Source organism: Cordyceps javanica, chromosome 4, assembly GCF_051103115.1.
Source record: "Cordyceps javanica chromosome 4, complete sequence".
Classification (NCBI taxonomy): domain Eukaryota; kingdom Fungi; phylum Ascomycota; class Sordariomycetes; order Hypocreales; family Cordycipitaceae; genus Cordyceps; species Cordyceps javanica.
The window spans coordinates 4,011,624-4,023,702 of NC_139298.1; the positions used below are offsets into that span (position 1 = coordinate 4,011,624).

The 12,079-nt window shown below is 49.4% G+C and overlaps 1 protein-coding gene across 1 annotated transcript; it reads right to left on the reverse strand.

Moving 5' to 3' along the window:
• Nucleotides 1-44: 44 nt before the first annotated feature.
• Nucleotides 45-9,987, reverse strand: V2A60_007141 (uncharacterized protein; the record flags this gene model as incomplete). The annotated part of the gene is made up of 6 exons (XM_083258427.1): nucleotides 45-1,454; nucleotides 1,560-1,774; nucleotides 1,848-4,532; nucleotides 4,584-5,007; nucleotides 6,484-7,994; nucleotides 9,273-9,987. 6 exons carry the CDS (start codon nucleotides 9,985-9,987, stop codon nucleotides 45-47), a joined length of 6,960 nt encoding a protein of 2,319 aa, XP_083114553.1.
• Nucleotides 9,988-12,079: the final 2,092 nt, after the last annotated feature.

Consider the following 12,079-nt stretch of genomic DNA (forward strand, 5'->3'; position numbering starts at 1 on the left):
TCGTATCCCACATGCCCAAAACCTCCCGTCTATCCAAGAGCTCATCAAGCGTCACCTTGTCTTTCGCGTTTCCCATTGCTCGGCTGTTGGCTGAAATACTGCTTTTCCTTCTCGCGCATCTTTCGCTCCGCGTCCCGGACCGACTCGGACTCTCTGCTCAACTCCAACTCTCTCGCTACAGCCATAGCCGCCCTGGCTCTTGCCTCCTCCCTTCCCAGGTTTTGCGCTGGCGCTGCCATCTTTGCCGCCGCCGGTGTGCTTTGCGTTGCGGCGGCAGGTGGTGGCGCAGGCCGCTGCTCTGACGTTGTCGGGGCCGTCGCCTTCTGCTCCCGTTGGAGCCTGACGTCACGCTGCTCCTTGATCTCGAGCCGTGGCTTCTTGGGAGGCGGCGCCTGTCGCGCCAGCGTGTCGACGGCCGGCCGACCGCGCTTGGCGTCGGCGCGGAAGTCTCTCTCGTCCAGCCGCTCGCCGTCAAGCATGCGACCCATGTGCGTGCTCTCGATGCTGGCGCCATGGTTGCGGACCACGCAGAGGAACTTCTTCAGAAAGGCCACGGGGCTCGTCCTGAATGTATCCCAGAAACGATCCGGACCGAGATAGTACGGCGGCAGCTTGTGGCGCTCGGTGGGCGGCACGAAGCCGTCCGCGTCGACCTCAACCCCGGGGCAGTCGGTGAAGTAGGCCAACCCCAGGAAGCTCGACACCTGATGGTACTCCTCCAGAGAGGTAAAGTACAGCTGCCCGGCAAAGATGTCGAGCGCGATGCGCGTGGCGGTTGGGTAGGTAAGAGTCTGAGCCGGCATCATCGGATACGTCATGTACTCGGTCTGTCGGGTATCGCCGGTCGAAGTCTTGGCGTTGTAGTAGTGAATACTTACAAATGGAGATTCTTGAATCAACTCCCAGTGCCTATTTGCCTCTGCTTCGCTAATGACAACGAGTCTCTGGCGTCCATCCCGCACGAGGTGCGGTTTGAGGTGCAAGACACATACAACGCGCCGCTGATATCTGTCCGTTGAGTCACATTCTTCAAGGGTGTGAGCAAAATCCCTGGTCACCAATAGCGTGCGTGGAAATTGCTTCCTCTCGGGCATGTTCCCTAATGTGGTCGTCTCCAAGGACCGGAATGCATATTGAAACGCGTTTTCTGTGTCACGGTTCTTGATTTCTCCTGTTTCGATAAAGGCCTCCAAGGGAAGATTCTTGGGTTCTTCTGCCTTTGCTTTCGGCTTTGTCGGTTTCGAGACTTGCTTTTCCTCCTCCACCTCCGGCGCGACCTCGCGCTCACACATTGCATCGAGGTCTTCTTCATTTTCTATAGCGGTGCAGCCAAACTGCTCGCTTCTGTCTTTGATTCTTTGGGACCACAAAACTCTTCTGGAGGTTGTGTTGTTGGTGCTCGAGTTTTGAGTCTCAGTCTTGTCTGCTTTCTGCGATCGGGGAGCCCAGCTCTTCTAGACGCTATTCAACCCGCTGCGGATAAAATTGCGTTGGATTTCCTCGAATTCATATGCATTCGAGCCCTTCTTACGAATCAATTCTTCCCAATATTTTTTCACCTCAATATATTTCTCCCCCTGCTTCGCCCAGTAGCGTATCTGCCGCTCGAGAGTCACCCACGTCTGGGTGGTGATACTCCATTCGATGACATGTTGCGTATACAGTGGCTGGCCATTAGAAAGTTTTAGATGGTTTCGGATGTCGTTTTCGATCTCAAAACTGACATAAAATGTCAAAGTCTGCCCACTGTCTAGGTTTCGCATACGCATACAAGCTGTTCGACCAGTGAGTAAGTAGCCATAATCTCCTGTCACGGGCCGAGAAAGGAGTCTGTTTCAAATACTTACATTGCATCAAAGAATCCTTGGTCAATCCAGGCCCAAGAGTGACCGCGGCGTTGTAGTTACATGGAAGTCGCAAGTCAGTTCCGCGCGTGTGTGCCTCATCCAGAAACACCGCGCAGACCTCGAGCCTTTTTGCGAATGTAGACACGTTCAGATACTGAACGCCCTGGTTTCGATCGATGACAGAAAGCTGATTTGAATCGTCAAAGAATATTACGGCTTCGATTCCGTCATCTTTAGTGCGTCGCAGCCACTCTTCTGCAACCTGTTGATTGCTGTATTTGATGATCTGTGCCCCCGCGTCCAGCAATACGCGGAATTTGCCGTCTGCAATCACATCCTGAATCAGATCGCTATCACTAGAGGTCTTTGAAGCGAACTTTTGCCCAATTGAGACGACTGTGTTCTCTGGTCTGAGTATATTGTTGATTACCAGCGCATCTGTGTGCTGCTGACTTGGAAGCTCATGTAGATTCATATCCAGCGGCAACAGGGAACAGAGGTCAGTTGTGCCGCTGAACCCAGTGGTCGGATTCTTCTTCTGTTCTCCTAGATCCCATCCCGAGACGGACATATACTTGCTGAAGGCACCAAGCTCCCTGGGAAACACAATGCGACTCAGAAAGTAGTTGATTGCCTTCCTGGACTGGGCAATGTTGGGAAAAAAGATGTTATTGAATTGACCGTCGTCCTGTAAATTGACGCCGTCTAGGCGGGTGAGTTCATTCGGCATTTTTGATTTTTCATCAAACCAGGATTTGTAAACCTCACGGCCATCGTCCGTGGAAGATATGTAGTTCATCAGTTCGCGGGCGTCCTGTTCGCGCAGCCCGCCGTAATAGTATGAAAGTAGCGTGAGCAGAATGACAAGGTCAACATTGCTGAACTCGGCATGCGACTTTGGTACATCTTTGGCTGCATATGGTACCGCAAGCCGAGTATTTGGTACGCGCTCGAAATCGTTGCCATACCCTACTCTGAACCGCTTTTGCATAAACGCCGAGAGGAGCAGATCACCACTGACACATCCTCTCACGAGCGCAATTGCCGACCTAGCAGCATCGCTAAACCTGCTCAGCTTTCTGACATGTTTCCCTTTTGGTTCCTTTTGCTCTATAACTTGAAGAATAGCGTTCTTCTCTGGATCGGAGAATCGGCGAACGGAGAATCCCGGGATACCAAAATCAACAAACTGGACTGCTACTTTGGCAAGCACCTTCTTGAAGCCATCTAATGTCAGAAAAATAATTGTTGGAAACGCATCAGGGTTTTCCTTATTTCTCTCGAAAATGACATCTTTTGCAGTTACCTCGGCGGTTATGGGGTTGCTGTACTGGATGAATAATTCAACTATGCCCTGCAGAATAGTCCACCTGTCCGGTGCAAAGTCAACAGGCCCCGAGTTTCCAATAGTGTAGACCAGTTCATATGTCGGCGACAGTATATCGTCGCACTCGTCAATTATGTCGCGTGAGTTCATGTTGATGTAGTTCAACAGGCCAACATATTGCTTTGTGATGCTCGTATCCTCGTTCAGGCAAGTAGAGAGAAGCATGGACAGCTGATGCTCAGGCTGAAGCAGTACCACGCCTCCCGCCTTGACGCATCGAAGTATAGCGTTTTGCAGTCCCTTTATTTGGCTCCCGCTCAGCTTGGACTCCCTACTAAAGGGCATGCGGAGGATTGGACGATTCATTATTCCGCACATGGACGCAGTCAAGGTATCCATCATTTGCGTCGACTGGTGCTTGCCCACAAACACTCGGACCAGCGTATGCCCTTCGGCTAAAGAAGCGCTGAGTATCGGAATAATTACAGATGATTTTCCCTCTCCCATATTCAGCTGCATGACAGCATTCTTGTCGTTGGGTGGGTTTCGCATTTGGTGTAAAATTTCGAGCTGATTCGATCGAATGCAAATGTCATGATCTATTTCAAGAAGTACGGCGTCAGGAAATTGCGAGTCGTCGTAGCTATATCTTTCGATAGTCTTTAGTTCATTCATCAAGATTCTTTCGTTTTTGCGGGCTCTTAAGATTCTATCCATATGCTGAATATCGCGGCAGAGGATGGCTATCTGCTTAAGCAGCGGCCGCCACTTGCGAGTCACAGTGGATGTCTTGGGAAAGGATAGCAATTCTAGAAAGAACCTTAGAGATACTCGTGGAAATTTGTCCGTCCATTTTAAGATATCGTTACACATGCTGCCAGGAAAGATAGCTCGACGAACAATGCCGGTGGCCTTCTTCAGGCTGGCCACGAGTCTGTTCTCTAGATCGCGCTTGTATTCGCTCACGCAATGTAGGATCGATTCGATGTCGGAGCTCCTGATCTTCATAATATAGTCATCTTTGAGAGATTTGACGCTATTTGCGAGTCTGTCAGAATAGTGCTTTTCATGCTGTTTGGTTGCCGTATTTCCAATGGAGTCGACCAGCTCATGGAGAGCAGGTTGCATGTTGTGCTGGTGCACTTGGATATTTGCTTTCAATCTATCGGTATATATCGTTCTCCACTGATCATCTGTTTCTGAAAGCTTCGGCTTCCGCGTCATCAATGCCTGTAACGTGATGTATCCGAGATTGCGCTCATCATTCCCTGGCGCCGGGATGGCGTGCCATAGAGTCGGATAATTCGCTTCAGATACTCTGAGGGAACCGACGGCTTTTGAAAGACTGCAAAAATATTCTGAATATTCTGCATTAGTTTTCCAACCTTTTCTAAGTCGTTGACTGATACTTTCTGCCGCCTTAGTATTCAACCAAGAATTGAACTCCGCGAGGTTGAGAGGAGAACCATCAGAAATCCGTTCAGCCAACGTCGCAATAGCCGCATTTTGAAGCTGAGAAAACTCGGCCTCGCCAACTTTCTCGTCCTCTTTTTCATCAGAATCATCGACGTCAGAATCATCGATATCCATTCGACCATTGTCAAAGGGCAATTTCGCTTCTTCCAGCGCCGCGGCAATCGCACCTCGATTTTCCTGATCGCAAACGTCTGCTCCCGTATTTGTAATGGTGGGAATAGCAACCCCATGATCAACCTTTCCGCACATAATAGCACAAAGTATCGGAATCAAGGTACTGGCGATCTTTTCAGTCATGCCAGACGCAATGGTGGCGAGCCACATTCGCACGCGGTATGGGTTGAGCTGCAACCTCTCCTTTGCGAGGGATTTATGAATAGAGCAGAAGTCTTCTATCACGGTATTTTGATCTTCGTCCAGATGATGAATGGAATATCTGAAGCTCTCTTTGCTATAGTGCTCCGTTGCTCCCTTAATGATGCCTCTTATTGTCACGCTGGAAAAAATGTCACTTACGGGTGGTACCCCCTTGCAGAATCGCTGGCGATTTCTCGCACCTAGTGAAGCAGTATACGCGGTTCGAAAAGATGCAGATCCTCCGTAATTAATCTTTCCTTTTGAATCTTTCAGTTCTTTCTTGGTGACTGGTATTCGAAAGTAGTAATCTGTGTCGACAGCCTCTTGCTCAGCTCCGTACCCATCAGTGCGGAAGCAGGCTGAGCGTCGAGCACCAGCAACCGTCAGCATCCTTTCAGCCTTCGTACGGGATTCCCTGGTTACTTCCGAGGCTTTTTCAAAAAGATTGAGCACCTCGGCGCTATCTAATATTTCTTGGACTGCAAACCAGTACCCTTCATGATGCGCCGCCACGTGAAGGTTGTTATTCCAGCTCAATGTAGGGGTATTCACTCCTGGCTTCTTGACTAACGTCCACTCCGGAGAAAGCTTACTGATCTCTTCCAAGAGCTCGTAGTCCCTTTGCTTGAGAGAAAGACATGATGTGGATGCCTTCGATCCAAGGATATCGAGCGCTGTCTCCTGCCCCGTCTTGCCGGTCAAGGGATCTGGCAGGCAATACGACGTAAGGGCAGACAAATAGGCAAGGTATACATGACTTCTCCACGTATTGCTCGGCTTCAACCGTTGGAGGCGCTCGTCTATTGTATAGACGTGGACCACCGCATTTGTACTGATGCTCACATGAACCTTAACGTGATTTTTGTGGCGTTCGTAGTGCACTTCATCATCAGGGACCAGTAGCACTCGACTTGATTCATCAATGCGATTGTGCAGAACGAGAATTGATTGACAGCCAAGTAAAGTCTGCAAGCAGTAGTCGTGGCTGATGCACATATTCTCATGCTCCGCTGATTGTATGTCGGCAGATCCATTCCGCACGAAAAAGTTCAGCCCGAGACTGCGTAAATGCAATTCCATCTGTTTCTTTTTCGGGTCCAGTGTCACAATTAGTTCATCCTTCGCGATGAAATACTTGAATATTCCGAGAAATGTTTGATAGTAATCAATACTGACTGGAAGCACGACGCAGCCTCCCTTCTGATCATGCAGCGACCACTTCCCGCGTTCTTCGATGGTTTCGACCAGGAAGGAGGCAAAGGAACATCCATCCCAAGATTCTTCAGGTGTACAAAATTCGATGATTTTGTAAGTCTGGTTCAGAGTAAACCAATGTAGATAATCATCAAGATAATGTGAAGGGAAGGGAAATCGAGGCTCGCATAGCACCCGTCGAGGAACCAGCACACGCACAGTATTACCTTTGGTTGCCCGCACGTGCAAGTCAGACTCACAAGATCCGTTGCGGTTACTCACAGCAAGTCTCTTCAGACCTATCTCTATTCTGAAACCCCCAAAGGGCTTCTTAAAGTTGTAGTCATAACTCGGATCGGTCGAAGCAGTGACAGTGGGGCTGAGAGAGCCAAATAGTGCAACAAAATCTTTATGTTCCAGAAAGTCGGTCGGCAGACGTCTCGAAGATCTTCCATCGATCAAAAGCTCCGCTGACATGAGGTTGAGATGGATGATCTGCACAACCTCCCCACCCATGTCTCGAAGGCAGGTCCTCATCCAGGAGCCAGCCCTCATCTCGCAGTCTTTGCTCGCTATACGGCGGTACATCAATATTCCCAGGCTGGACAAAATTCCATACGAGATGCCACCCGCATGGCCCGATCTGACTCGACCTACCAGGATCCGAGACGCATTGACAGCGAGTCGTAGCCAGGAAGAGTACAATGATTTCGTAAAGGTAGTTGCAACGCCACCCTTGCTTTCCTGTATGATATTGCTTGCAAAAATGTAACCCTCGACTGTCCTTTCGTCTTCCAGATCTATATCGAGCTGCCGATTTTCGAGACTCAAAGTGTGCACGTAAACCAAGGCTACCTCCAATTGCGTCTGGTATAGCTGAGAGGTGGAATCGTCCACTAGTGGTTGAAGATCCTTCATCCAGCTGTAACATGCTTTGCGGCTTTTGGAAAGAATGCGTAGCGCTTGTTCTCGGCATGACACGTCTCCATCGGTTATAACTTTCATGGCAATGGTGCAGAACACAGCAATCGCCCCGCGACCGGAGAAGCTCTCTTTGACGAATCGCAGCCGTTGATCAACATCGTTCAAAAGTTTCCTGCAAAATGTCTCATCACTTAGCTGCCAATGGCGTTGTCTATGGTGAGCTTTCTCCTTTCGAGGGCCGGCTTGTAGTACAGCCTGCGACACAAATAGAAATGTCTCAGGGGCGGTCCAATCGACGGAGGAACCACGCAGAGTATGTAATATTTTGGGCCAAATGACATCATCGCCGAAGCAGAGAGATGCAAGTTCTTCATTGTGCTTGATTCGAGATGTATTCTCTTCTTCATCTCGCATTGGGATGATCTCGTTGGGGTTCCTGTCTTCCTCAGAGTCGACGGCTAGAAATTGTCGCAAAACATGGTTTTGATCGTCAAGCTGCATTCTGCTCATGGCCTGGATCGCGTTTCCTTTTCGAATTCGGGAAATGTATTTCTGATTGTGGGAGTCAAACAAGCTCCATTTTCTGTCGCACGGCTTGAAGACATCTTCAAGGGTGGTATTTTGTTGGACTGGCTTAGGTGCAGTGCCAGGATTTCGCGGCTCTGATGCGAGATGAATTCTCTGACTCGCATTTACACTGCTTGTTGTGACGTATGGTATCAAAGGCTCGTAATTTTGCAGCTTTTGATGACTCTTGTCCGTCTTGTCCTCCTTTAGGAGGGCACAACCAGCAACATCGAATCGAAGGAAGAAGCAAAACTCACGCCAGGCTGCAAAGTCGTCAGGAATCTGGAGCTCGAAAATGATGGCTTGAGCCTTGTCAGTATCATTCGGGAGGGCGTCATAGTATGGGTTTATTGTTAATTGGCGAGCCGCCGCAAGATTGTCGCAGCGGGTGCAGTGCATGTTTGAAGTTCCTACTCCACAAGTCAATGATTTGCAGGTCGTGTTTGCATGAAGTTCAAAAAGAGTTTTCTGCTGTTGTTTCTTCATATTTAACTCGATTTTCTTCTCTCTTTTCAATTTATCCATTGCGTTTCTGATTCGTACCATCAGTTGCTGGTGAGAGTCACTGGCCTGCGCAAAGAGAGCTGCAAAGCAGTTGGAGCCACCGTGTTCCGCGAGCATGTCCATTTTCTCGGAAGAGCGGTGGGAAATATAATCTTCGATTCTCTCAAGGCGAAGTGTTTCTTGTCTTGTTTTCAAGAGTAAACTGTCGAAGTTCAGGTTTTCGACACCTAGGGGTGTGTATTTCTGTAGCAGGAGGTTGCAGCTCGCAGCTACTTTGTCGCAGGCTACCCAAAGCTCCATGATAGTTAGTATCATCATCGATAAATGAAATGGATGGTCTTTATAGGCAGCGCCAGCCTTCTTGAAATAGCTACATGCCAAGGATTTGATCGCACTGCAAAGACTCGGGCTCTTTGCGTGTCGCTTGATGTAGTCGTTGAGGTAGTCCTCAACCCAATGCTCCACCAGGATTAAACTCTGAATTATTTCAGTAGATGAGGAACAAGTAATTTGACTGATATTTGGGAGTTTGTCTTTGCCCCAGTAAATCATCTGCGATGCCGGATCAGATACCGGGGGTCGCGATGAGGCTTTGACTTCCCGAGCCGCCCACAAGAAAGAATCCAGCTTCGGCAGTTCGACCTCGCTCGTGATTTTATCGAAGTAAAAGGGTTGAATCCTCTTGGGCCTTTTTCTTCCCCTTTCTTCTATGATTTGATGGCGTCTTTTGTGAAGCAGTCTCTCAGCTTTGTGTACTGTGGCATGGACGCTCGTCATCCATGAGCTGGTCGCGTCATCCTGCAGCTTGAGGTGGAGTTTTATCAGTCGGCAGCCAATTTTCCTATTCATAAATTGTATCGTGTCGTTGTCTAGCTCATGTTGACAAGCAGATTCTAGAAGCGATGAAAGGAGGAGCATCATGACCTTTTTGTACAGAGTATGATCGCGCGAGGTGCTGCACATAGACAGATCTTGCTGAAGCACGACTTTGAAGAAAAGCCATGCTGGTGACCGTCTTATACTTTGAGAAGATGTGTCTGTAGTGAGTACATAATCGCGAGTATGTTTCACAATACTTGTGTCGAGGGAGGTCTCAGTGTCGGCGTTCTTCTCGGATAACAGCCAGGCGAAAAGAAGGTCGAAAACATGATTTGGCAAATTGGCATCAAATTTATACTCGACCTTTTTGCCTCTGGCAAATTTGAATGGTTTCAAGCCGGAGACCTCGCCGTTGTCCATTGCAGCAAGAGTTTCGGCAAGAACGGTCAGAAAGTTTTGGTCCGCAGCTGTAGACTTGTCGATTGTGACAGCAATCTCTGGAAATTTGCGCCGTAGCCTTCCAGTTGTTGAAACTACAGCAGACACCTGGGGGGATAACTGGAACGCTTCGATGCGACGAGCGGCCCAGCGGATAATGATTCCAGCATTATGGTGACGCAGGTAAAGCGGAATCGCCTCTGCGACACGGTTAGACTTGCTCATGGTAGACGGGGAGCGGATTGACTGGATACCTTGAGGTTCTTTTTTCAGAAGGCATAGAAGCTTCTGCGCACTAATCTTTCCATATTCTCTGGCATTGACAAAATTGCGAAAGATGTTGGCAGCATTGCGCGGCGGAGTCGTGCCCTCTGCGGAGAGTAGCGGTTGGGCTGTGTCGAGAAGATTGATGAGCAGGTTTGGTAGATCTTCCACGAAGGGCCCATTACAATTCTCTTCTGGGAGGTCGGGTAGCAAGAATATATCTCGAATGAGGACCCTCAGGTTTGGAAGGTCGATATTTGGAGCGGCCATGACGACCGAGAGGTGACCGACCAAAACGGAAGGTAGAAAGGAAGGTAGAGGAAGGGGGTAAATCAATTTATGAAACAGTAGCAGAGGATAAAATACTGTGAAAAGAAGAAACCGAGGGAAAGTCTTCTTGGAAGGAGGATCTGGCGAGAGACAAAACGTGAGAGAGGGAGACGCAAGGCAAAGGTCGAAGGTGGGAGGTGTTGAATAACGAAGTTGAGAAGAGAGGAAGAAGTTGACCGCTGAAAGAGCCAACCGTGCGTTGATTATATAGTACCAACTCAACGTGCGCACAGAGGAGTATAAGGGAGAACAATTGGCCTAGATTGATCCGGTTGCAAGAATGCAGTTGCGCGAGGCGTGATGATTTATTGAGAGAAACCAGGCTGCGTTTGCTACCCTGCACTCGCAGCTAGCCGCATTGCAAAGGCAAACAGCAGCTCACCTCTTGAACAAAATGGTGCAAATGCGCATTCAGCCTGCAAATAATTGGATTTGGCTACTCCTAGGGACAAACCATGCGGATGCGCAGCCGAGCGCTGCAGCCAACTGGTTACCACCACGCCAGCGGATGAGGCCATCGCCACATTTTTACCGCCTCTGGCCAAGCAAGACTCTAGAACCGATTAGAAATTACGATGAACAGATAAAATAAAGTATTGTCCCCCTTCCCTATTGTTTTTCTCTTTTTCACTCAGTATTTTACTTTTGTCTACTTTTCAACTTTTCTTCTTCAAGATCTACACATAACATCATACAATACGCCGTCATCCGCAGGCCATCACTTGTCCGCCCGCGCACCTCACCGCGCCTCACCGCGCCTCACCGCGCCCTCCTCGGCGACGACCCGAGCTCCTTCGTTCCAACCAAGCCCACTCCCAGAAATAGCCCTGAATCAAGCCTGCTGCCTGCTCTGGCAGAGCAATGCAGAGCGTACTAGCGCTGGGCCGCGACCATCCGTGAGCTGTCATCTGTGTATCACGGTGGACGCCTGACGCCCTTCGCTCGGCTCCGCGAGGTGCCGCGCCTTCCGGCCCATGTTCCTCGCGCTCCCCTGATCTTTATCCTTTTTAATTTGGTTCATTGCCACCTGCTGCGCATCATACACTTTACGAGTCAATAAAGGACCCTATATTATATTATATTATTTATTTTTTTTGCTTTTCTCGTCTCCTCTTCCACCTCTAGACCCCCGAAGAAGACCCCCCACGTCAGCCCATGTTTCCTTGCCGTCGTCTCTTGGTTTCCTCGCGGTTTAATTTGATCATGCTGTCCCATCTGTGACAAGGAGCATGGCACATCTGAAAAAGTCACCGGGCGAGCGCTTTTTGCTTTTTCCGTAGTTCTCGAAATCCGTCATCTACATGTTGCTCCTGTCGCAGAGCCCTGTATCAGGCCTCGTTTCTGGTTCCTGCTTTATTATAGCCATCCCTCGCCTGTTATACGTGAACAAAGCAAAGATTGGCAAGCATATACGTGTAATTCGCAAAAGTGTTCGAGTAATATCTGGCGCTGAATATCTGCAGCTCCGTACCCGCCCATGTTTCCAGACTGCCGCCGCCGGTGCTGGCCCGTTTCAATAGTTATGCTCTCTTTGCCTCCGCCATGCAGCTACTCAGTAATGGCGCATAACCCATTGAATCAAGCAGCGCCACACCGACCGGCGCTTTTTATCCCCTTAATTCTCCGCTGAGCGATGAGCCTTGGATTTCGTTGCTTCAGTGCGGGCTGCGCCTTCTGGGGTCGTGACTTTGCATCCCGAAACGTGGAGCGCGTCGTGTCGTAAGATGGATTCGGTTGCTGTCGCAGGTTGGTCTCGGCCCCTTGATCGGTGGCAAGGCTAAGCTGCGTTGGGTGAACGAGGTGAGATGAACGAGAAATGACAAGAAAGCAGCTGGCAAATCATGTAGTCAAGAAAAGTAGAAAACTACTGAGTCAACAAATCACGGCTCGGTTCATCCCCGTATCGGCGTGCTGGCGGAAGTTCGTCATCGAGTTGGTTGGTTGGTTGCAAGCTCGGCTGAAAGGACCAACTCCGTTGCAGCCCAGCCAGCCTTCTTCCTAAACACGAGTCAACTTCAGCCCCGACTAAACT